This window comes from Pseudorca crassidens, chromosome 4 (genome assembly GCF_039906515.1).
Source record: "Pseudorca crassidens isolate mPseCra1 chromosome 4, mPseCra1.hap1, whole genome shotgun sequence".
Taxonomy (NCBI): Eukaryota; Metazoa; Chordata; class Mammalia; order Artiodactyla; family Delphinidae; genus Pseudorca; species Pseudorca crassidens.
In genome coordinates, this window is record NC_090299.1 from 82,560,937 (window position 1) to 82,588,703 (window position 27,767).

General features: G+C 31.4%; 1 protein-coding gene across 1 annotated transcript in view; it reads right to left on the minus strand.

Annotated features, from left to right (window-relative positions):
- TECRL (trans-2,3-enoyl-CoA reductase like) overlaps positions 1-27,389 on the minus strand; it is a 93,866-nt gene extending 66,477 nt beyond the window's left edge. Inside the window, exons 1-2 of the mRNA XM_067736159.1 lie at positions 27,072-27,389; positions 1,049-1,100 (exon numbers count right to left, since the gene is read on the minus strand). Coding sequence (XP_067592260.1) covers positions 1,049-1,100; positions 27,072-27,305 — 286 coding nt within the window. The 5' untranslated portion in view covers positions 27,306-27,389. The remainder of the gene's footprint in view (positions 1-1,048; positions 1,101-27,071) is intronic.
- Positions 27,390-27,767: the final 378 nt, after the last annotated feature.

Below are 27,767 nucleotides of genomic sequence, written 5' to 3' on the forward strand. Positions count from 1 at the left end.
GAAGGCTAATAAGATGTCTTCTATCTTCATTTGATTATTCATTATGCCTAGCATAATGTCATATACACAAAAAGTATTCAGCAAATAGTCTACATTTTTCCTGAAAGAAAATAATGAAAATAATAAAACAGTTCTACCAATTTTACTCTCAAGTATTGTTAAACAATTTGATGTATTAAATTGTGAGCTTTAACTATTTTCAGAAAAGAAATGTTGTTCAACTAAATCCAAAAGTATTAAAAATGCTCCTTAGCAAAATCCACAGAACGTACAACACCAAAAATGAATCCTAATGTAAACTGTGGACTTTGGGTAATTATGATGTGTCAATGTAAGTTTGGGGGGTGTACAAATGTACGACTCTGTATGCTTGTGGTGGAGAATGCTGTACCCCTGTGGGGCAGGTGTATATGGGAACTCTGTATTTTCTGCATAATTTTTCTGTGAATCTAAAACTGCTCTAAAAATTTAGTTACTTAAAAATTGTTACCTAATAATTATAGACATTATCACTATGTTAACAATTATAGCTAAACTAATTGAAAAGTTGTAAAAATAAAAGAAATCTCATATAATTATTTCCCGATAAATAGTAACAGGAGATCTCTTAATGAGATCTCTTAAATCTAGCTATTAAAATTAAATAACAATTTAAATGCATTGTTTAAAGAATTTCTATGTGGAAGATATTTGACCAGTATAAATACTGAAGTAAAAATTTGCTCTATATTTGCTTAAATGTAAAGAAATATCTTATATTGATTAATGCCTTTCACATATAGGAAGTTTCTTGTTAGTATGAAAAAAGTTCAAATAAAAAACTGAAAGAGTGTTGAAGATTAAAATGTGAATTAGAAAGTTAGATATGAAAATGTTCACAATGAAGAAGTGTTTAGAATAGAATAGAATATTTCTGAGTTCCATGTAAAAATATGATTTCCACACACTCTTTCCAGCGTAATATTGAACTTATTCTTACAGGTAAATCTTAAGCAATTTGAGAAAAAAAAGACTGTAATATAAATTCAAAATTGTGTATAAAACTTACATGCTTTGTGAAATTTTTGTTTCACGTCATGAATAGTAGATTTTTGTGTCACCTGAAAAATAAAATAGAATTATAAGGAAAAAGTGTTCATTTGTTTGCTACATATTTGTTTAAGAAGAAAACATAATTTAATATATTCAAAATGTAAAATAAGTACAAAATAGCCAGCTTGTTTTGTTTAGCTCTTTAGGCACTACTGCTTTGACAACCTTGAAAATTTTCATCAGTATAGCTTTTTCCAAAGTTTTATATTTGTATATAATAATAATAGTATAATCATGTGAGTCCATCCAAATTTTTATCTCAAAATATACTTTTGAATTTTCTCTGCCCATATTATTAAATTTCTGGTTTCCAAATTGATGAGACTATCAATTAAAAGTATGAGTAAATGCAAAAAGAGAAAAAATATATAGTAAAAGAGTTTATCAGAGGAGGCCAGGGATATAAAATTGATTTACATGGACAAAAGAGGGAAATGTTTACTTCAAAATATTATAAGAAAAAAATATATATCCTATCTAAACCCTGTAGTTAGTTATGTTTTTAAAACTTCCATCCAAAAATATAATAGGTCCATCAAGAATCTATGTTAGATACCTTTTTTTTGGAATCTTTAAGTATATTATTGTTATTTGATCCTAATCTACTAAAATTACCTCTTTCTAATGTTAGAAAAGTGCATAAGGGAAAAATATTTCTTCATCTAAATAGGAAAATTCATGATAAGAGTTTTATCCAAACACCTCAAGCCATCACAGTACTTTTTGACTTTCTGATTTTGTTCATATCAAACTTGCCAACTGAAATTCCCCTCTGCCTCTGATTCTTCACTGGCTTATGAAAAACCCAACAATCCTTCAAAGTCTACATCAAAGACATTTTCATGATCATGCAAGTCAAATTTATTTCCTTTCTCTAAACATGTATAGAATATTGCATACATTATTTTATTTTTTGCTACACTAAAAATCTTCTTATGGCTATTTTGGAGGACAAAATGAAAAAAAAGTGCATAAAGGGATGCCACATAATAATACTCCAGGCAGTTCTTATTAACATTATTATATTATATTTAATATTGTATTATGTATCAAAAGCATGATGATGAATTCATTTCTTTTACTATATTCCACTCCCTCCCATAACCAAGTGTGTGATATACCATTCAGAATTTTTTTCTTATTTTTTCTATTTATATAGTTTACTAACAAGAAAGTTCTAAGATTTGGGCAATGAAAAATGATATTAATTTCCAGTTATGTTATGCTTTAAATAACAAAAGAACCCTAAATTATTCTGTTACTATGAAATTTTAAATTGTTCATAGCACTGTCCTTTTCTGGAATATGTTAGGAAATATTTGAAAAAGTTTTTAGAGAGGGTAATATATATTTATTTGTGTGAACATGTCATATTTCATTTTAATTTTGATTATTGCATTTGATATTTGAATTATATTTTTAAAAGGGGATGATTTGTTTTAACAATGTTCATTGCTTTATCTCACTGTTACTTAATCACGAAGCAGTATTATATGTTGTGTCCTCTGACAGGGATGCCTAAAATCCATGTGCTATCTCTACAGTAACAAATACCGGTCCATCAGTCTTTTCAAGGGCCATCTAATTTTTAAAAAATAATAATTTTCATAATTAACAACCCCTCTGTTAGGATTTGCTATATGCTTAACTTCTGCTTTATGAGGGCACATAATCTTGTGCTTACGCGCTGGCAGTTCCAACAATCTATCAGGTTCTTGAAAACAATGATCTTCTGTATTGCAGTTTGTGTCTCAACATGTAGCACACCACATAGCATATAAGGAAGTGTTAAGTCACTTTTGTTGAAGTCAAAAGTAAAGCTGTGAATGCAAAGTCACATGAAAACAGAAGCTCCTTGATCTGATATGAAGTGTTTCACAAGTAGATTACTATGGAAAAGCTGTATGTTTTTTTCCCAAACCAGCATACATTAAATGACAATATTCTAATTTATATATGCATATTTTTTCCTGAATTTACAAACTTTCAAGACTAAGATTATGTTCTCCTGAAAATACCTACATGTGGGAAGTGGGTTGTTATTAAAAGCTTTCTCACAAAGTTTTAAATTATTTTTTATTTTTTTAAATTACATTGGACTTTCACTTGTTAAAATGTTGATTTTGCATAAATCTTTGAGAACTGACCTTTCTGGAGCAATTTTAGTCAAATACAGCAGAAAAGAATATAATTAACCATTAAATGATTCAGACAGCGTTGCTCAATTAGCCACAAGACTATGCTTGATCAACTCTTTCAGTACTTTAGCTGTACTCAGAACACAAATAGAGGAAAAGATGATAATTAACAGAGCATATAGGACTTTCTGATTACTAAATTGATGACTCTGTAGCTTCATCAAGAAGTTTATTCGTAATAACTTCTACTTTTTAGCCAGTTTTACCTCTTAAAAAGGACAAACTATCATTACAATAATGTATTCACTTTTATATATCACCATTAATTGTGCAGATGGAAGAAATAAGTATTCCGTCATCTGAAATCCTGAAATTCTCTTCATTAATGTTTCCTTCTAATTAGAGGAAATTAATCTTAAAATGTTAAGTACACAAGGTAAATGATGTTTGAAACAGAAATTTACCTCTGAATTTCAACTGATCGTAGTTGAATTTTGGGTCATCATTACTTTATTCAACACTTAAGTTGATGGACTTAGATAAAGCTTTTCACATTCAAGTGAAATTTAGGATTTGCTTGAATTTGCCCCCTGTGAAGATACTGCAGTATTTCACAAAAAACTTTTTTTTTTGCACTATTACTAATTTTTAAAACTATATTTTAGCCACTTTCTCAGGAACTCCTTAAAATGAACAGATATCTCCAGAATACTGTTTGTCCTGCTTAGAGAAATGAACATTAAATAGTAAGGAAAAATAACAACTTGAAATTTGTTTGACAGAGTAATTGCAAAGTGCAAACCAAAAATTGTTAATGAACTTTGTAAAAAAATGTGTTTACTAAAGACACAGAGAGACTATATAGTATACATAAAACAAAAAGACACATAGAATATATAGTTGCATATACATTACTCAGAATGGACAGGAAGTTTTCTGAGTAAAAATATATTATTTTACTAGTGAATAACCTTCAGATTGTAACTAAGATACAAATAAGCAATCTATATGAAAACATTCTTATAAATTCAGAACATGTTTGATATTTTATAGAATATCAAGAATTTTTGCTATGAATGAAATTGACATGATACTATAGATATGCAGAAATATCAGTTTTAATAAGGTTTAAACATTTTAAATTTAACTGGATTTCATTTACTATTTAAGAAATTAGATAATTGTTTTTTAGCCTATCAATTTTATTTCTTTATATACTACACTGGATTATTTAAAATGAGTTGTTGTTATGTCAAAATACTATATGTACGTATATACACATATTTTTCAATTTTTAGTATCATAACAAATGGTTCTTTATATGTTGCAATAACACATTTAGTCAATTCATTTTTAATTCAAAAAGAAAATAAACATTAATAAATTCTTTATAATTTTTACCATAGAAATTTTCAAAAATATATTCTTCTGAAATAATATGCTTTTTTTAAAATAAAAAACAAAAGATACTTTATTATTATCCTAAAGTTTCATAACTGGAAAAAATCTATTTGCACATTGTTTTAATATAACATTACCCTGATGATATTGGTTTTATTTTATTTATTTAATTTTTAAAACATCTTTATTGGAGTATAGTTGCTTTACAATGTTGTGTTAGTTTCTTCTGTATAACAAAGTGAATCAGCTATATGTATACATATATCCCCATATCCCCTCCCTCTTGCATCTGCCTCCCACCCTTCCTATCCCACCCCTCTAGGTTGTCACAAAGCACAGATCTGATCTCCCTGTGCTATTCAGCTGCTTCCCACTACCTTGAATAATAAGCTTTTAAATAAATACTTTACTCCCCAGTAAATTATGTGTAAATATAAATTTTATTTAGGAGTATAGCCTAGATATTATTTATTTTCTTATTACATATACATATATATCATATAAATATTATAAATATGAGTAGAGGGAAAATATGGTGAAAAATATGACTGAATATCTGATTTTATTATATGTAATTTTTGTATAGTTATATTATTTCAACATTGCAGACATAAATAAAATCTCAGTAGCCACTCTAAAACTAATATTTAATTTTTATAATCCTTCAATAAAATTAAATGTCCTTTAGTGACTAGAATATTTATTTATAGTATTTATTGCAAAGCCATTTCATTTCTATTCAATATGAAAATGGTAGTCTTTATATAATATGTATTAAATAAATGGTTATTTCTATACACTTGTTTTCTGTCTTATAACTTGAAATTCTAACATATGGAAAATATGAAAGAAAATTTAACATTGCAACTAGAGTTTGATACCCTATCAAAATAAAGAAAAAAAAGAAATATGTTTTATTAAAGTAGAAAATAATTCTGGTTTTATAGAACACACAATTTTCCATGGTGAATGGTCTTTCTGGAATATTTTTTAGGATGTATGATTTATAAACTAGGCGAGGATATTTTAGGACTAGAGAGGATCATGAAGACCACAGAATTAAAAGCATATATTTAAGAATAAAATAAAGCCTGGTGAAATGTATGATTACTTCTTAGATGACTTTGATTATGCTTTCCTATTGCAGGTTTGTGATGTCAAGAAAATAATCCTTGCATTCAGGAAAGTTTAGACTTAATACATGATATTAAAACATGATATTACTGAAATAAGGAAGCTCAAATCCTATTTAAATGAAGTGGTTTCTGTATAAATACTGAAGGACTATTTCAAATAAAATAGTGTTACCTATGGGCAAACTAATAAGTAATCATTAAGAAAACAATCTGTTAAAAACACTATGATAAGTTTTACTTTTTCTTTTCCAATTGTATTCCTTTTATTTCTTTTTCTTCTCTGATTGCCGTGACTAGGACTTCCAAAATTATGTTAAATTAGAGTGGCAAGAGTGGACATCCTTGTATTGTTCCTGATCTTACAGGAAATGCTTTCAGTTTTTCACCACTGAGAATGATGTTTGCTGTGGGTTTGTCATATATAGCCTTTATTATGTTGACATAGGTTCCCTCTATGCTCACTTTCTGGAGAGTTTTTATCATAAATTGGTGTTGAATTTTGCCAAAAACTTTTTCTGCATCTATTGAGATGATCATATGGTTTTTATTCTTTAATTTCTTAATATGGTGTATCACATTGATTGAGTTGTGTACACTGAAGAATCCTTGCATCCCTCGGATAAATCCCACTTGATCATGGTGATCATGTATGATCCTTTTCATGGTTGTTGGATTCTGTTTGCTAGTATTTTGTTGAGGATTTTTGCATCTATATTCATCAGTGATATTGGTCTGTAATATTCTTTTTTTGTAGTATCTTTGTCTGGTTTTGGTATCAGGGTGATGTGGCCTCATAGAATGAATTCGGGAGGGTTCCTCCCTCTGCAATTTTTTGGAAGAGTTTGAGAGGGATGGGTGTTAGCCCTTCTCAAAAGGTTTGATAGAATTTGCCTGTGAAGTCATCTGGTCCTGGACTTTTGTTTGTTGGAAGATTTTTAATCACAGCTTCAATTTTGTTACTTGTGATTGGTCTGTTCATATTTTCTGTTTCTTCCTGGTTCAGTCTTGGAAGGTTATACCTTTCTAAGAATTTGTCCATTTCTTCCAGGTTGTCCATTTTATTGGCATAGAGTTGTTTGTAGTAGTCTCTTATGATGCTTTGTATTTCTGTGGTGTCCGTTGTAATGTCTCCTTTTTCATTTCTAATTTTATTGATTGGAGTCCTCTCCCTCTTTTTCTTGATGAGTCTGGCTAAAGGATTACCAATTTTGTTTATCTTCTCAAAGAACCAGCTTTTAGTTTTATTGATCTTGCCTACTGTTTTCTTTGTTTCTATTTCATTTATTTCAGCTGTGATCTTTATGAATTCTTTCCTTCTATAACTTCGGGTTTTGTTTGTTCTTCTTTCTCTAGTTCCTTTAGGTGTAAGGTTAGATTGTTTATGTGAGATTTTTCTTGTTTCTTGATGTAGGCATATATAGCTATAAACTTCCCTCTTAGAACTGCTTTTGCTGCATCCCATAGATTTTGGATCATTGTGTTTTAATTGTAATTTGTCTCTAGGTATTTTTTGATTTCCTCTTTGATTTCTTCAGTGATCTCTTGGTTATTTAGCACTGTACTTAGTCTCCGCATTTTTGTGTTTTTTACATTTTTTCCCCTGTAATTGCTTTCTAATTTCATAGCGTTGTGGTCAGAAAAGATGCTTGATATGATGTCAGTTTTCTTACATTTACCAAGGTTTGATTTGTGACCCAGGATGTACTCTATCCTGGAGAATGTTTTGTGTGCACTTGAGAAGAAAGTGTAATCTGCTGTTTTTGGATGAAATGTCCTATAAATATCAATTAAATCTATCTGGTCTATTTAGTCATTTAAAGCTTGTGTTTCCTTATTAATTTTCTGTCTGGATGATCTGTCCATTGGTGTAAGTGAGATGTTAAAGTCCGTCACTATTACTGTGTTACTGTTGATTTCCTCTTTTATAGCTGTTGGTAGTTGCCTTATGTATTGAGGTGCTCCTATGATGGGTGCATATATATTTATAATTGTTATATCTTCTTCTTGGATTGATCCCTTGATCATTATGTAGTGTCCTTTCTTGTTTCTGGATGACATGATACTATACATAGAAAATTCTAAATGTCACCAGAAAACTACTAGAGCTAATCAATGAATTTGGTAAAGTTGCAGGATACAAAATTAATGCACAGAAATCTCTTGCATTCCTATACACTAATGATGAAAAATCTGAAAGAGAAATTAAGGAAACACTCTCATTAACCATTGCAACAAAAAGAATAAAATACCCAGGAATAAACCTACCTAAGGAGGGAAAAGACTTGTACTCAGAAAAGTGTAAGACACTGATGAAAGAAATCAAAGATGACACACACAGATGGAGAGATACACCATTTTCTTGGATTGGAAGAATCAATATTTTGAAAATGACTATACTACCCAAAGCAATCTACAGATTCAATGCAATCCCTATCAAATTACCAGTGGCATTCTTTACAGAACTAGAACAAAATATCTTAAAATTTGTATGGAGACACAAAAGACCTCAAATAGCCAAAGCAGTCTTGAGGGAAAAAAAACGGAGCTGGAGGAATCAGACTCCCTGACTTCAAACTATACTACAGTGCTACAGTAATCAAGACAATATGGTACTGGCACAGAAACAGAAATATAGATCAATGGAACAGGATAGAAAGCTCAGAGATAAACCTATGCACCTATGGTCAACTAATCTATGACAAAGGAGGCACGGATATACAATGGAGAAAAGACAGTCTCTTCAATAAATAGTGCTGGGAAAACTGGACAGCTACATGTAAAAGAATGAAACTAGAACACTCCCTAACACCGTATGCAAAAATAAACTCAAAATGGATTAAAGACCTAAATGTAAGACTGGACACTATACAACTCTTAGAGGAATACATAGGAAGAACACTCTTTGACATAAATCACAGCAAGAGCTTTTTTGATCCACCTCCTAGAGTAATGGAAATAAAAACAAAAATAAACAAATGGGATCTAATAAAACTTAAAAGCTCTTATGAACAAAGGAAACTACAAACAAGACGAAAAGACAACCCTCAGAATGGGAGAAAATATTTGCAAACAAATCAATAAACAAAGGATTAATCTCCAAAATATATAAATAGCTCATGCAGCTCAATATTAAAAAAAACAAACAACCCAATCAAAAAATAGGCAGAAGATGTAAATAGACATTTCTCCAAAAAAGACATACAGATGGCCAAGAAGCTCATGAAAATCTGCTCAACATCACTAATTATTAGAGAAATGCAATTCAAAACTACAATTAGGTATCATCTCAAACCAGTTAGAATGAGCATCATCAGAAAATCTACAATAAACAAATGCTAGAGAGGGTGTGGAGAAAAGGGAACCCTCTTGCACTGTTGGTGGGAATGTAAATTGATACAGCTACTATGCAGAACAGCATGGAGGTTCCTTAAAAAACTATAAATAGAATTACCATATGACCCAGCAATCCCACTACTGGGCATATACCCTGCGAAAACCATAATTCAAAAACAGTCATGTACCACAATGGTCATTGAAGCATCATTTACATTAGCCAGGACATGGAAACAACTTAAATGCCCATCGACAGACAAATGGGTAAAGAAGAAGTGGTACATATATACAATGGAATATTACTCAGCCATAAAAAGGAATGAAATTGGGTCATTTGTAGAGACATGGATGGATCTAGAGACTCATACAGAGTGACGTATGTCAGAAAGAGAAAAACAAATATTGTATATTAACACATATATGTGGAACCTAGAAAAATGGTACAGATGAACCAATTTTCAGGGCAGAAATAGAACACAGATGTAGAGAACAAACGTATGGACACCAAGATCGGAAAGCGGTGGGGGTGGTGGAGGTGGTGTGATGAATTGGGAGATTGGGATTGACATAGATACACTACTATGTACAAAATAAATAACTAGTAAGAAAAAATTATATGTTTATTTAAACCGAAGTACAATTCTGACAAACTTTTTGATAGCAACAATAATTAAGTTCTGTAATATGTCAGCTTAAATATAATTCCCAAGGCCCTTAGTTAACTTTAAAATCTAGTATGAATGGTAAGTATAATTTTGGATATCTGGGTAATTTCTAAGTAATATAGGAGGCTCAAACATTGGTCATGAGGTGTAGTCTATATCTAGCTTTGCTTCTTATTTTTATATATCATGAAGTAGGTAGATCTTTGTGTCAGTCAAATTACCACTAAGAAGGTATAAAATGTATGTGTGTAGCAGTGGGGGTTATTTCATGTGTTCTTATAAACTCTTTTGGTTTGTGTGAAATTGTGATTTATATTAAGAAATATATATTTTGTCTTCCTTTTGTTTCTGGCTCCTAAAACCCTTGGAACTTCCTAAGTGATGAGCGTAATAAAGGTGTCTTTTGTTATGTTAAAAAGAAAAAAAACCCTGTAGTGATCAAATGACAATCATATTCCTTTCCAAATAGTCACACATATTATTACATGAAAATTAACTATATGAAGAAAATAGTTAACAAATGAATGATATTCTACTACCTATTGATTAATCATTCAGCTTCATAATCATAGGGAAAAGACTTAATGTATCTATGCATAATCCAAATTAATTTATATTCATTTCTTTGAAAAAGATGATTTTTCCATAAGTAAAAAAATTCTACATCAATAATACTGTTCATCAAAATATAAATGCAGATAAAGGGGAAATAAAAAGTCCATGTGATATATTTTAAATCTAGTTTGAATTTTCTTTTTTTTTTTTTTTTTTTTTTGGGTAGAAAGGAAAGTTGTTTTTAATCAGAATTCTGGCAATCTGGGGAGATGGTGGACTCAGTGTCCAGTTTGAATTTTCTTAATTGCAGTTTGTAAAATGTTTCAGGGCCATATTTAAGTGATATAATTGCCTAATGATAATCAGAATAAAAAGTCTTGGAAGAAGTAAGCATTTATAGTCCATTGAAAAATTATTGCTTAAAACATAATTGGTTTCTATTTATTGATTTGCAGTGACAATGACAAGAACATTTACCAAAGTTGCTTTGCTTTTAGTTGTAAATGGAAAAGGTGATGTTTATGAATACTTCAATTATAAGTGCCATGAAATATATTTTGAATAAAGGCTCAAATATAGTGAAAATAGCAATGAAAGTGATAATAATAATGGGCTCAGTATTAGTAGTATCTATAATCTGTTTTGTATATATGTACATATGTATATAATATTTATTAGTAATAAAAGTATATGTTATTCTATACTATTGTGGTGATTGTAAAATTGGCCACAATATTTTGCAGATCCTCCCATCAAGAACTAGAGTTTATTTCCCTGGACATTATATTTAAGCTAGCCTTATTATTTGATTTAACCAAAAGCATGTGTTGAAAGTGAGGCTGTGCAAGTCATGAATCTAAGACTCGACAGGTCATGTATTTCTATTCTTTCTGCCAACATCCTCACATAAAGAAGCCCGAGTTAGCTTCCCCAGTGATGACAGACACATGGCCCTGTTGCACCCTTTCCTAGAGCTCACTCCCAGATCAATCACCCAGCTACCTGGCAGCGGGCTTGAGCCCAGCAGACATCAGCAGATCTGCTGAACAACTATAAGCTAAACCAAATAACAGAGTAATGAGATAAATAAATGGCCTTTATTTTAAGTTGCTAAGTTCTTGAGTATTTTCTCTCAAGTGGTAAAGAACTATTAAAAACATTAATCATGTAAGGAGGACAAGGAAAAGAAATTTATCGCTCAACCATTTCATTGTACAGATTACAAACAAATTCAGAAGGGTGATGTTTACTTTTTAAAATTGTACAGGTTTGTAAATCACCTGCGATGTTAACTCTGTTGTGTAATTAATTTTTGGCTTTTTTCTACTGACGATGTTAAAGAGATATGTCAATTAACTTTAAAAAAATACACTCAAATGTCAAATTCTATATGCAAAAATGAAACTAACATGGTACCACTGTGAAATATGTCATATGTTTAGTTTTATAATAAATCTGAAACTATTCATGACTCCATAAATATTTAACCTTAATATTCAAGATACCTAGTATTTGCTTTTGAAAGATGCACAATGCAGTTAAACTGAATTTCAGCAAAAACCAAAACAACACAAAACAAAAAACAGTAACAAAAAATATAACCAAAATCTTATACTGCATAAGATCTTAAAATGTGAGGTTTTTTTTCCCCCTGGTGATTCAAGGAAATCCACAGTTTAAGATTCATAGTATCTCTTGGGAAAAGAGTTATTATGGGTGGCCAGTTTTCTAGAAATGTAGGATTTTACCTACCTCTTTATGCATCAAATATTTAAATCCATCCACTTTGAATAATTTTCTTTCTAAAATATATTTATTGCCCTACCAAAAGAAGGATAATTTTAATGGTTCTTAGAAACTGAATATCTGTGGCATATTAGTTATTTTAGCAAATATTTGTTCTATTCATCATTTCCACTTCTCTAGAAAGTGATGCTGGTTGTGTTGGACTTGGCTCTTTGGCTTGCTTTGTACAATGGAATGTGGACAGATGAGGCAATGTCAATTTCATGCCTTAGGTCCTAAAAGGCATTATGAGCTTTCACGTGACCATCTGGGAGCTACTGAATTCTACCATGACAAGTACATGTTCTGGAAGCTGGCTCTCATTTCTTAACTTTTCCCTTCATTCTCTTGCTACAGTGTCACTTCTCTTTTTTGCTTATAAACCAGGCATCCAGTATTGTTTCAACTAAGTAAATCTGTGAGTAGAATTTGAATGAGAAATTGGGGCTCCATATATGATTAAAGTGAATGAAGTTTGGAATATGAATTTTGGAATAAATAACTTCATTGCAAAGAGTCTGCTTACTCTGGTAGATTTATAATTGCTCAAAATACTTGTTGTCCTTCCGAGGACAGGCCTTCTAGAGGGAATAATCGGTATCTCTACCATGTTGAACTCAGCCCTGACACAGATTGACCAGTGAAATATGAGAGGAAAACAAATGTTTAATGTCCAAGCAGAAGCTTTACAAGCCAGAGTGTAGCTCACCAACTGCCATGGACTGAATGTTTGTGTGTCCCCAAATCCAAATGCTGAAATCCTAACCCACAATGTTATGTTATTAGGAGCTGGGGGTCTTTGGGAGGTAATTATGTCATGAGGGTGGAGCTTTCATGATGGAGTTAGTGCCCTTATGAAAGAAACTCCAGAGAGCGTTTAGTCTTCTAAATAAAATAAGAGAATGGCAGTCTGCAACCCAAAAGGGGATCCTAACCAGAACCTGACCATGCTGGCACCCTGATCTTGGACTTCAAGCCTCCAGAACTGAGAAGTAAACTTCTGTTGTTTAAAAGCCACCCCGTCTATGTCACTTTTTATAGTAGTCGAAACTAAGATGCCTCCTGTCTGTTCACTCTACTTGGAAACTGACATGATAATGACAATGACAAGAGCTGCTTCATCAACCTGGTTACAGAACAGAGAGCTCAGAGCACAGCCACAGCTCATCCACACTGGCATGCCACGAGTGAGAATTAAACCTTTGTTATTGTCCATCATTGATTATTTGGAGTCATTGCTTAATCTAGACTGAAAGTCACTCTTACTTGTTTTATAAAATAAATTTTACTTGTTCAAAAATTTGTGGGACTTTTTTTTAGATAACTAGATTAAACCTATTGATGTGGAAGGACTCCATATCTTATAACCTTGATAGATTTTATATGACTTCCAAAACATCAGAGATCACTTCAAATTTTGAAGTGATGGTCATAAACTTCTTTTTAGCTACTTCAAGATTTATGTTACAGTTTTTAAAATGTGGAGAATGTGAAATGAGTTTCAAGAAAAAAATAATTAGGGAGGAAAACCAACTTTAGAACGTTTATATTATTAATTAATTGTTTGACATCAAACCACAGAGATAGATGCTACAATTATTTCTGCATCACTGGCTCACTGCCTTCATAAATGCTACTACAGAGTGCCAGCCACTGAAAGTGATTGCATTACTTTTCAAATTTCACTGTGTATTGCATGTTCATGGACAAATTCATCAACAATTAAACAAATTCTGAGTATATTTCATCTTAGAACAATGAAACATTTATTATTTAATATGCCTGAAAATCTAAAAAATGTTTGATGATTAAGTGAGCCATGAAGCTTCAATACCTTCATTACATCATTTTACATTACGTCCTGGGTAAAAATAAGACATGCTTTATCTGTAAAGCTGATCTAATGCATTCTCATGACTTTGAATGCCATGTATTTTCATACCCTCAGGTGTATATCTCCAGCACTAACTTGTTTTCATAGCTGCAAACTTATATATACAACTAGATATTTAATACATTTACATGGATATCTGACAGTGATCACAAATTTAAACATCCAGAACTGAATGCTATGTGGGTTAAGCCAATAACTGTTTCTATTCTATTAATGACACTAATATTCAAAGAGTTTTTCAAACTAGAATCTTTTTTATAAATGATGAATTTTCAACTTTGTTATCTGAGAAATTTCAGAGTTCTATTGATCCAACCTCCTATATTTAGAATCATCCCCCTTCTGCTGCCTATTTTATTCAATATCTCCTACTAGATATACACTAAGTACTCATTAAATATTCACTGAAGAAATTAATATCCAGTGAATAGGTGGAGCACTAATATAGTCAATTTATTGAATTATCTTCTTTGTATAATAAGATATTTTATTAACCTGTTTTACAGTTTTCTGTGTTTATTAAAATATTTTATTTAAAATTTGTTTCAGGTTTATTGAGGTAAAATTAAAAATTAAATGATAAGATACTTAAAATGTACAACACGATGACTTGATATACGTATACATTACCCCAGTGAGTTAATTAACACATCCATCACCATACATATTTACTTTTTTGGTTTTGATGAGAACATTTAAGTTGTACTCTCAGCAAATTTCAATTATACAATACAGTGGTGTCAGCTATAGTCATCATGTTATACAATAGATCCTCTGGCCTTATTCATCTTATAACTGAAATTTCATACCCTTTTAACAACCTCTCTTTATTTCCTCCAACCCCCAGCCAACAGCAGTCACTTTTCTACTCTCTGATTCTATGAGTTTAACTTAAAAACAAAATCCACATATAAGTGATACCATGCAGTATTAATTTTTCTGTCTGACATTTCTTTTAGCATAATGCCCTTTAGTTTCATTCATACTGTTGCAAATAACAGAATCTCCTTCTTTTTAAAGGCTGAATAATATTTCATTGAATATATATACAATGAATATATATATATACACACAATATATTTACATATTTTCTTTATCCATTCATCTGTAGATGGACACTTAGGTTGTTTCCATAATACTGGAAATAATACTTTGTAAATAATACTGCTTTGTAACTAATACTTGGCTTCTGTAAATAATACTGCTATAATCATGGAAGTACAGATATCTCTGAGATAATGATTTCACTTCCATTGGATATATACACAAAAGTTCGATTATTGGATTATATGGTAGTTCTATTTTCCATTTCTTGAGGAATATCCATACTGTTTTCCATAGTGTCTGTGCCAATTTGCATTCCCACCAACTAGTGCACAAAGGTTCCCTTTTCTTCACATCCTGGCCAACACATATTATCTCTTGTTGTTTTGATGATAGCCATTGTAACAGGTTTGAGGTGATATTGTGGTTTTGATTTTCATTTTCCTGATGACTAGTGATTTTGAAAATCTTTTCATGTACCTGTTGGCCACCTGTATGTCTTTGGGAAAAAAGTCTATTTAGATCCTTTGTTTATTTTAAAGTTGGGTTATTTATTCTTTTGCTATTGAGGTATATGAGTTCCTTATATATTTTGGATAATAACCCCTTGTTGGATATATGGTTTGCAAATTTTTCTCCCATTTCATAGGTTGTCTTTACATTTTATTGATGGTTTTCTTTACCATGAAGAAGTTTTTAGTTTGAGTAATCCTGCCTTACTGTAATCCTACAGTTTTAAATAGAAAAGGAAACATTACACATATACATGTATATATATACATATATATATGTATAACTGTTTTTCCTCTCTCTCTTTCTCTTTGTTATATTTTTCTAATGATGAAAGGATCACTAATATTGAAATGACAGAATCATGACTCTCATCTTTAATTCAAGTTTCATTGAATGCACCTGTCAGAATAGTTTAGGTTGTGTTGCAAAACTCATTGGTTTGAAACAACATATGCTATGTTTTCACATGCACTACATGTATATCACAGGTTGACTGATGCAACTACTCTGCATTTTCCTTAGTCTAGGATCTATATTGACATAGCAGACAACATATGGAAATTGCTTGTTTCCAAGGCAAAAGTTAGGGGGAAAAATGGTAGTGAAATTAGATTAGGTTTTTAAAGCTTCCCTCAGGAAATAAATACATGTCTTTCACTCTCATTTCACAGAACAAAATCCGTTACTTTGAAGAGGTAGGCAAGTTTAATTCTACCATGTTTCTGTGTGAAAACAAGAAAAAATCTTAATAAACAGCACCAATATTTACCAGAGTTTAATATTTACCTTCTGATCAAATAGTTGGTCCCCTATCCTTTACTCATGAGTATCCTTTACTCACCCCTATCATTTACTCAAAATACAACACCATGTCCTCACAGAAGCAATGAAAAATTCTTTTCAATTATGGTATCAATCTCAATGTCCAAGATGTCTGAATGATGTGAGGTATTATGTACTTATGCAACTCAGAGACCTATGAACTAAAAGACAAGGTATCTGCTCTCCAAGAGCCCACTTCCTACCCATGGATGTTGAGAAACTAAAAATGCTTTTAATGCTTCTAAAGTCAGTGTCCAAAATGATTAAAATTTTATTATCTAGAATATTCTAGAAGGCCATAAAACCAGGCACTATTTCCATCGTTTCTCTGTGTGTCTTAAGTAAGAATACACAATGCATGTTATTTTACTCTCATGATAGATAGATATAGGTATGTAGATATAATGTTACATATATATTTCAAACATTATTTTATACATGCTAGAGAGAGAGAGAGAGAGAGAAGAGAGGGAGGGAGGAGAGAAGAGAGGGAGGCCAGAAAATTTAGTTTTTTTCAGGTTGGGGAGACAGAATATGAAATATAATTCATTTTCCCTGCTTTACATAAGACATAGGCTTTCCATCATTGACCAAGAAAGACATTAGTTTCCTAAGCACATGACAGAAATAAAATATAGTCAGCTCATCAGCTATTGAATAAATATAAAATCAACTATTTTGTTACATGAATTACAAAGTTACCTCTATCACCAGTGTGATCTTATATATAGTGTCCATAAAATCATGATCGCAAATAATAATCAAAATTCCTTCCCCACTGCATATGTCAGGCAGTTTAGTCTCTGTTCCTCATGGTCCAGAAGTGGTAGCTATTAGGCACGATAACATTATCGTTCTCCTCATTGTTGTACAGTTAACATTTTTTTGAAACTTTTATCAGTTTCTTTTGAAACTAGAAAAATTAGTCTTCAGTAGTTATGCAGGGCATAGGCTTCTAGAGTACACTCATCTCACAGACTTAAATGTAGAAAAGGCAAGCACAGAATTCGTAGTTCCAATTGACAGTTTTAAATGTAAAATGTTTTCATTAAATACACCACAACATAAGAATAAAAAGTATTTTACAGGTAAGGAATTCTACCTCTGGACATATGTTTTCTGGCTTCTGTAAATTGAACAGACTCTAGGTGACAAAGTGATAATGCAATAACAAAACTATTTCACCTGCAATAACAAATGCCAAATTCTATTTCACCTGGCAATATTGTGGAAACTCTGTGGGCTATAACTACATCTGATAGAAATAGTATATTTTTAGTATATATAGTATAGTTACTCTGTTTTGCTACATATACTGTGGGTGTTCAGTGAAGAATCATGTAGAGTGTAGATCAGTCCATATGTTAGAGATGATGGTAATTTAAACTTGGATGGGTACAGTTCAGTAAGGAGATATATTGTGTATAGAATGAAGTGATTTACTGATTGATTGCATGTAGTAAAAACAGGGAGAGATTCTAGAGAGTCAGCAGCTTGATAAACTGGCTCAGGTGAGACTTTCTCCATCAGTTCATTAAAGAATTATATTCATAGGTGAATTCTCTATTGATGAGGACACTTTGATCATGTTGCAAACACTTGCTGATTGTTGGCCTCTTCAACCTCCCAAATGAATAACTTTGAGGCAATAAGCACATATGGAAAAATGGCACATTCCATCACATACACATTATGCATCATTTTAGTGAAAAGTAGTATGTGTAAATAGAAGAGCCATAATCAGGCAAAGAGGAAATGAGTGTGTTTCTATACAGAAGTAAAGCTAACCTTTGAGTCCAGATTTTTTTTCTATTATAATACAGAACAGCCTCAATATCAGTTAACTAGAAAATTAGGTATTTTAGCCAAATTGTACTTACGTACTTAAACTGACATGGAGCATTAAGTTATTGAATTCTATTATCAACAAAGGCCTAGGAAGACATTATGTCTATACGATGCCAGAAATGCCAACTGAAAAGTAAAAGCAAACAAGTAAATTTATGGATCTATTTATTTATAATTACAAAAAACCTATTTGATTTCTTTCTTCCCAGTTTGAAATAAAGCCAGTTTTATTTTAGCAATCAACACCTCAGGGTTTGTGGCTATTCTTGCTGTTTGTGTTCTTATCATGTCAAGAGTTAAAAGAATTCTACATAAAATAGCTCTTTAGATAGAAATAGTTTCTCAGGGATTTTAGAGTGAGAGCTTTTTGAAACTTTTCTATCTATAAAAAAGTAGTAGCCTATATCTGAATGATTGCCTCAGGATTCTATGTTAAAGTTGTGATTAAATTAAATTCAGACTATTACAGGATTTTATTAAATAAAGTTTATGAGAAGCAGATAATAAATATATATTTAATGGCACACAGATCAGTATTGACAAGTAAAGGGCTCAGTTAGGCAGTAATTCATCAAATGTCTTCTAAAAGGATATTACTAACTACCTCACATTTTGATTTTTTTTAAAAAAATCAAATAACCAATAATTACAATTCAGAGACACCCAACATGAAGTAATATTACATGGTTATTTGGGAGGCAGTAAAAATGTGTAATGAGAAAAAAAACTACAATAAGAAAAAAAGGAGAGGTAATAATTCAGTCTTTTTACAATATGATGTTAGAATGATGAGTTTATAAGAAGGCAGAAGTACAGCATTCCTTGGTTTAAGAGTAAGATCAATTCTGAAATATATGTTAGCTAGATGTAGTAGGCAGTTCAAAATAAATCTGTCTAAAAGAGAACTAACCTCTCATAGGAAAATAAATGTGTGTGACATTCATAGGCTTCATAGGCTTTATGTGGTGACAGACTGGTGGGCTCAGTTTACTTAGTTGAATCCCAGTAGATCAACAGGGATTGAAAATTATTTAATGACTGTCAGTTTAAAAATTCACTAATAAAATATAGTATACTAATGGTGAAAAGTGTACACATTTGAAGTTCTTAAGTAGGTAGGGAGTTCATCTTTGCCTTCCTTCCTAAATTCTCCAGAGGTGTGCTTATAGCAATATGCTTTCAGTTAAAGCCTGAAAGGCCGAGGATGTAAGGCATTTAGAGGAGATAATTTCTACTTTAGGAGATTGCCCTTTACTGTTAGAGCCATCCCCAGGATGATCGTTCAGTGTGCTGGGACTCCTTATAACAGGAAGAGATTTCTAAAGCCACTTTCTTCAATAGAAGAAAAAAAATCATCCATCTGTGCTCAGCACTTTGTTCTTACCTCTACTTTAGCTTAGGTTATATCATCTTGTGTTGGACTATTTACATGTAATTATCCATTACAATATGGTGAACATTGGAAGAGGAGGGAACAGATTTTGTGTGGTTTGGATTGGTTTCTATGCTGATGTTCCTAGTGTCTATTAAAGGGCCTACCAACTAGAAGGCTGGTATTCTTCAATGTATATGAAGAAAAACAGGGAAAAACGAAAGTAGGAAGGAGGGGAGGAGAGAAATGGAAGGCAGGTGCTGTTCTAGGATTATGCCCCTGCAAGACGTTCTTGTAGCTACTTGATAATAGTCAATTGAAATCATTTTAAGGGTAATATTACTTCAAACAATGATTGCCTCAAAACCTTTGAGCTCATATCATGTAGCCATGCAAATAACATAGCTTTACATAGCTTTTACAGCAGAAAGTAAAATGCAAGTACATCTTCTTAGCTTAACTGTAAATAAAAACAGTTTTCTTAGATGGTGATACAATTGGAAAGTGGAAAAATATAGACATAATTTAGTTGATTATATGTAATACTATATATTAGTTTTGTAAATTCCCCTCATGAATAGTTTTCTAGAGTATATTTGTTTTTTTCTCTACTATTAAATTGACATGCAATGTTTGTATATCCATTGGTATCTTTCATGGTATAACATAGTATAAGTAACCAATGCATATTATTTGGAGTATGAGAGTAGGATACAGAATTCTAGAAACTGATACTACAAAGATGGGTCCCTGTGACTATGTTTTCTAATTCTAATGCTTCCTAATCATTTCAGAAAGGGATAATAATAGCTATCATTTTTAAATGCCTAAATTTTTATAGTCATAATAGAAAAGTATCAATTCAGTTATTTTCCCACTTTAATGGAATAATAATATTTTAAAATATATTGCCACTATCTAAAATACAATGTTCATTAGCAGAAAAATAACCATGTGGCAGACAAGGTGTTACATTTTGCATACAAATATAAAATCCTTAGATACTCCTGGAAGATAGATATTTACCCTACTTTGATTTGTAATTTACCCTACTTGGAAAACCAAGACTCAGAGTAGTTAAGTAATATGTTAAGGTGATAAGACTTTAATGATTTGCAAAGCTCAAGTGCAGACACAAATATGTCTGACTTCAGAGCATACACATTTTTACTACATTGTCTCTCATCACATTATATATTTGGACTATATATTGTGACCAAATCTATATAATAGGTCTACATTTTCTGAGAGAAATATAAGTCAGAGCAGATAATATTAAACACTGATTTTTTTGAAGTTAGAACCACATGCTGTATTACAGAATTCTCAAGTATATATAAAAGAGAGGTTGACATTGGAGATCCTCTGGGTTCATATAAAATGATTACATTACTTACCTCTTTTGGGAGGAACTATTTATTTTAATTTCTTAATTATTAATGATGCAAAAATTTGAGCATATTTTGTCTTTATTATTAAAAGGAATTTAAAATATTTTTAATTTCTAGGTTTGACTATTAAATAATGCTATTTTATATTTATATATATAAAATAGAATGTGTAAGATCCTTCCTACCTCTGTCCTGAAACACATTGTATTGGAAGTCAGATGCCCTAATCATGAAATTAAATAGAACATGAGGATCTTGGCTAATGGAGGTCATTAATCTTTCACATTATACTGTATAATAGTTAAGAGCAAGGCACAGAATGTGTATTAGCCAGGTTCAAAGCTTGGTTCTAACACACACTAAGTTCTTTTCGAGTCTCTGTGCCACCTTTTTTTCATCTACACAGGGGAAGAATAATAATATCTAAATCCTTTTGTAGAAAAAGATAATAAGGGGCAGAGGTATTAGACCATATCCAAGGAAAAAGAAAAAACAGGCCAGAGTTATATTAAAATTGTAGTCTATGTAAATCCAAAGGTCATAAATTTTCAATTATATCATTCTGCATCATAAGAAATAGGATGAAGGGGATGGGGGTGGAGAGGAGAAAAAAGGGGACAGGCATGGGAAGAAGAGAGCAACAAAACAGAGGAGGAAACGAGGAATAAAAAACAGAAGAGAAGGAGAAAGGAGTAATGGAAGAGAAAGAAGATATTGTTACTTGCTTACACATGAAATTCTGAAAACTGCCATTAGGCCATTTTAAGGCAGGTGCTATTCTCATTTTACAGATGAGCAAATTAAGGCATAAATATGCTAAATCGCATGTACAAGGTGAAGTATTAAAAGTGGCAAACTCAGACATTAAGAATTCTCAAATTTTCTAACCGAAGTATTAAAAGTACAGTTTTTATGAAATCTTACTACCCTATTATTCTCTCTACAGTTTTCTGGTGAACATTGGTATTTTTATCATTAAAAGGATAGGAGAATTTTTGAGTACTTTATTTTATTCATAAGAAGCCTTTAAAAAACTTTTGAGAATTTTTACTTAGCGTATATAGGTGATAGAGGGCTCTTGAGGTCAAGTTCCTTGAAGAAAAGATTAAAGAAAAAAGAATGTGATGATATTGGAAATGTTTATCAACCCTAACATTTTAGAGTTCTTTCCTTGCTCTTGAATCATCCACTTGTCACTAGATAAGCTTCTGACATTTTAAAAAATAGAAGTGAGACAGGAATAGTTAGCAACTGGAAATTATTCCATTTTACACTGTTAAATTTTTAAAATGTATTTTTCATATACATTTTTGATGTTCCAAAAAATAATTAAGGTGATATTTAACAATATTTTTAAAAAATATGCTCTCCATTTTCATCATTCTTTATAGTTATATTATTTTAATTATTCATGGGAAATAACTACATCAGTTAAATATTCCCATCTGCATTTCCTTCTTTATGAAGGGCTTGTTAGCCTTTGTAATCAGAACATGACTATTTGTTAGTAAATTATACACAGTACAAAGTTGAATTCTATACATTTTTGTTGGGAGCAAGCCGAGAGGAATTTGGGCATTCAGTAGAATGATTTAATTAAATGTCCTTTTCTGTGAATATATTTACATTTGTTTGATTGATAATTAGATTTAGAAAATAGTAAAAAGTACTTTCAAATATTATACTCCTCCATCCAAAAACTGTCACTGCTAAACATGAGTGCATTATCAAATCCATATATCCCTTGAACAGGCATCGATTTATTCAGTAAATATTGGTTAAACCCTTTCTTTGGGCCAAGCACTGTTTTAAATGTTGGAGATACAGGAATGAAAATACCCAAAGCCCTGATTTTGTGAAACTGGAATAATAGGGGTAGACCAAATAATAACCAAAATGAAAAAAAGGAAAATAAGCAGTATGTTAAATAGTGATAAGTGTTAGCAAAGAAGTAGAACAGGGAAGAGTAATAGAGGATACTGGCAGATTTTGCAATTTTACACAGGTAAAGGGCCCCAAGGAAAAAGTGACAGGTAAGTAAAGACCTAAAGGAAGACACTGACTAGTTCTGAGTAGGGAATGATATTATCTGACATGATTTTAACAGGCTAGTTCTGGTTGCTATGTAGAGAATATATTGAATGTACTAAGGACAGAGCAGAGGAAAGATTTAGAAGTGCGGGCATTAGAGGTGGTGAAAATTTGTCAGTCTGGATATATTTGAAAGTATCAAAGAAGATGGATTGTATGTGGGCTGTGAGATTAAGAGATGAGTCATGATGCCTCTAAGTGTTTGGTTTGAGCTATTTGAAAGATGTAGTTGCTACTTGTTGATTTGGAAAACTCTGTGGAAAATTTTTTTGGGAAGACCAAGCGCTCAGTTTTAGATACACCAAGTTTGAAATGCCTAGTAAACATCCAAGTAGATGGATAGATAGATGGATGAATACACAGATACATAGATAAATACACAGATAGATACATACATAGATAAATGGATTTGTATTTCAGGGGAAAAGAATAAGCTGTAGTTGTATGTTTATGAGTCATCAATATGCAGATGATATTTAAAGCTATAGGACTCCATAAAGTAAATGACTAAAGATGTGGAAAAGTCCTGATGACTGAGTTGGTGACAGTCCACACCTAATAAGTCAGATAATGAAGAAGCAGCAGGAGAAAAGGGAGAAGCCAATGATATGGGTTTTTAAAAAATGTGTGTGTTATTCTGGAACTCAAAGGGCAAACATGTTTTCAGGAGAAGGATGTGCTTAGCAGTGGCAGATGTTGACCATATACTAAGTAAGTGAAGCATGAGAACCGACCTTTGGATTTAGCAAGGTATTTATTACTGCCTCACTGGTGACCTCAGCAAGTTCATATTCTGAGAAGTGATAGAGGCAAATGCCTGAATACAGTGGGTTCAGTATAGAATGAGAAGAGGAAAATGTGTACAGACAACATGAACACAATGAAAGTAAGGAGAGAAATGGGATAGAAGCTGGAGAAGATAATAAAGGCAGTAGAAGGATTTGTGGTTCTTTGGGGTGTGTGTTTGTGTGTGTGTGTAAGTAAAAGAACATGATTCAATATGTTTTCTTTAATCCAAGGAATTCATTTAATGGTTTTGTCTTATGAATATCTTGAGTAAATACTTTGTCCATTCTGAAGTTAAAGTTATAATATCTAGATGCAAACAAAATTTCTGAGATCAGCATATATTACTAAAATACATACATCCTACTCATATTTGAAAATTCATATCTAACATAAGCATTATACCAGATCATGTCAATAGGCAATTGTCAAGAAGTCAAATTTACAGACTGTGCCAGTATCACGAGTTTCATCACTTATTTTTTCTTGGATTTGTATGCAGATTAAATTTCTCTTTCCAAGTGATTATTAAATTAAAAAAATTAGTTTCCCTATTACGTTCAAGACACTATGCTAAATGTGTTACATATCTTACTCTTCACTATAGGCTTACAAAATAGATTTTATTAACCTATGTTCTAAATAAGAGTCCTGGGGATCAGCAATTCAGTGACTTTCCCAAGCCTTTGATAAATATGACTGATGTAGCAGGGATTCAGTCCAGGTATACTTAGTTCCAAAATATATGACCTTCAACCTTGACTACTTTATAACATTATAGTTACTGAAAGACAGGGACTAATTTATAAGCAACACTTCTTTTGTATACTGGGTAGAACCAAGTCTAATGAGAGGCAATTAACATGACCTTACTCTTAATATAGCTGTTAATTTGTCCAAGAAAAAAACAATATATTGGACAAATTGGACAAACAAAATGTTTCTCATGTTTACAATCATTAAGCAAAAAAAAAAGTAAACTAATCCAGATTATTTTTTCTTTTAAATGTCTTGCCATTATTATGAGACACTATTATGAGACATTATTTATGAGACAGTTTTAAATTACAAAGCTAAAACAAGACAAAACAAAATTTGTGCTGCTGACAAGTCAGAGATTTGGATGCAGTAGGTTGCACATCAGATGGTGTTGATTGTGCAATAAAGTCTGTGAGGAATCCAAAATTAATCTCTAGCTAGTCTACTGAGTTTCCCTAAAGGTTTGCCACTGGAGATGCAATTACCAGGACTCTTACAGTTCAAGTGTAACCAAATCCTTACCTCGAAAGAATGATGGCTTTCTGCATGCTTAAATTTTGTGCAGTTTAATTAATACCTAAAAATGTAAAGCTCCATGTCTTAGCTTCAAATAAAATCTCAAAAACAGAAATGTTAAATGTACTAGGACAATAATTAGTAGCCCAACATTTTCTCATTACTTTAAAGAGATTTTGTGTCAACATTTAGACACATATCAGAAAAGACACAACCAGCCTCATTTTAGAATTTTGGTCTTTGGAAATCCTTGACCAGTATAATATCTATTCCACTTATTGTTTTATTCCCCTTCATTTCATTGTATTTTCCTTCTAAGTTTTAAATTTTCAGTAGTGAGAAACTGCAAACATCAACAACCTCTGGATGATAATTTTATTTTTAAAATTCTATGGATGTAGAAAAAAAACTTATGGTTACCAGGGGATAAGGCGGGGGGGGGATAAATTGGGAGATTGGGATTGACATATACACACTACTATTTATAAAATAGATAACTAATAAGAACCTGCTTTGTAGCACAGGGAACTCTATTCAATACTCTGTAATGGCCTATATGGGAAAATAATCTAAATAAAAAAGAGTGGATATATGTATATGTATAACTGATTCACATTGCTGTACACCTGAAACTAACAAAACATTGTAAATCAGCTATACTTCAATTAAAAAAAAAGTCTTATTCCTGTATGATATAAAAATACATTTTACTGAGATACTTAAATGGTAACATGCCTGAAGTTTATAATTTAAAGGTCTATTATACATAATTCATATTTATCATTTATACATGGCCCCAGTGGTACTATAGAAAAGAATATGATTTCGAGTTGCAAAGAAATGGTTTTGAATTTCATATTTGCCACATATGACCTACATGAACTTGTAAAAGGTCTGTATTTTTCATTTCCATATGTAAATAAAAGTTAATATTACACGAGTAATAGGCTGGTCATAGTGTTATAATTACTAAATAAGAAAGTATTATTATCTTCTTGGCAATTAAAAGCAAGTAAACAATTTCTTCTCTTTTCCTCTTATCTAGAAACACAGCTAGAGCATAGATAAATGGAATCAGTGATTGAACTTTGATTTTAGAACAACAGAAAAAAACTTATTCAACCTGTCTGTAAAGCAAAATAAAGATATGTCTTATTAAAAATGTCAATCTTTCTCATAATAAATTGAAATACTAATGTTTTTTCAAACTTTAGGAAAACTGAAAATGACTGGAATATTGTACATACACATGTATATCTACAATACACACATATATTTGTTTTTTTAATTTTGTAACCTAGGAAGTATATATCTTATCTTTCCTTAGTAAAACATTGATATGTGATATGAATATAGAGGAACAGCATATTAAGCAAGACTTTTTTTTAGGAACTTAAACATTGTAGTTTTGAAATGAGTTAACTTTTCATAAAAAGTGAAATGGTTATATTTCAAGACAGTTAAATCAATTATAAATAATTTTCAAATGACTAGATTTTATCACATGTGCTAAATATTACTTTTAATAACTTTGGGGCCTTTTGCTTGCTGTTTTCTACAAACACTATTAAGACTGAAAATTTGAATATGCAAGGAAGTGCATGAATAGAAAGACATTTTGTCATGTAGGCTGAGAAGGTGAGCACTAAAATTTTACCTGCTGCCAATGGCCAATGTTAGGAGGAAAACCAAAACCTAATAATTATTAGCTACCATTTAAATTGAGTATGAAAATTCAATGAATATTTTCTACTGAAACAAAGTATATAAAGTATACTTTAAAGTATATTATAAAGTATCCATCCCACTCATCTTAAAATTAATATTAAAATCCAGAAATACATTTTGGTATTGCCTTATCAGCATTAAGCAAGTGATCAGTAATCTTTGGGGCAAAAAAGAGAATTTTAAATAAATAAATGAAACTCACCTTGTCCACAATACATATCTGCTTTCTGGTTTGAGCATCAAGTATTTCAATCTCAAAGTGAGTAGTTTTTGAATGTTTAACTGCTGGAGTTGATCTTAGAGGGCCTGCTGAGAGTATAAATTGCGACAAAGAGTGAAAATTTCTCAGGTCATTCTTCAGTATGGACCGTGTAGCTCCTGGGGAAGTTAATTCTCTCTTGCGTTCTGAAGCAAGGAACTTGTGCCTTTTGAACATTGTGTGAACTACCAGGAGAATCTGTCTTGTCAACAGGAGACACTTGCAAGTGTGTTCCCTTCAAACAAGTTAAATACTGCTGGTGAAACCTGGAAAGGTCAAGTGGCATGCAATTCCAAGAGTTCAGTTTTATTTAGCAGGCTTGAAAACAATGACTGATCTCTTTCTATATATAACACACTATTGTGAATTGCTGCAATGTAGATTACTTGACCAGCATTGGAATTATTTCTAGCTTTCTCCTTTTATCTCTGCTTCTTAATATGGCCAGTAGTATCTGAAATTCCAAAGTAAGATAAGAATAGACAAGAGTTTTATCTCTGAATTCTGGATACACTAATCTTTAAACACATATATTATTATTCACACATTCACATGTAGATGTATTTAAAATTAGCTTATTGCTATCTTATAGTTAGATTTTAAAATACCTAGTACATTATTACATAACAACATTTTTTG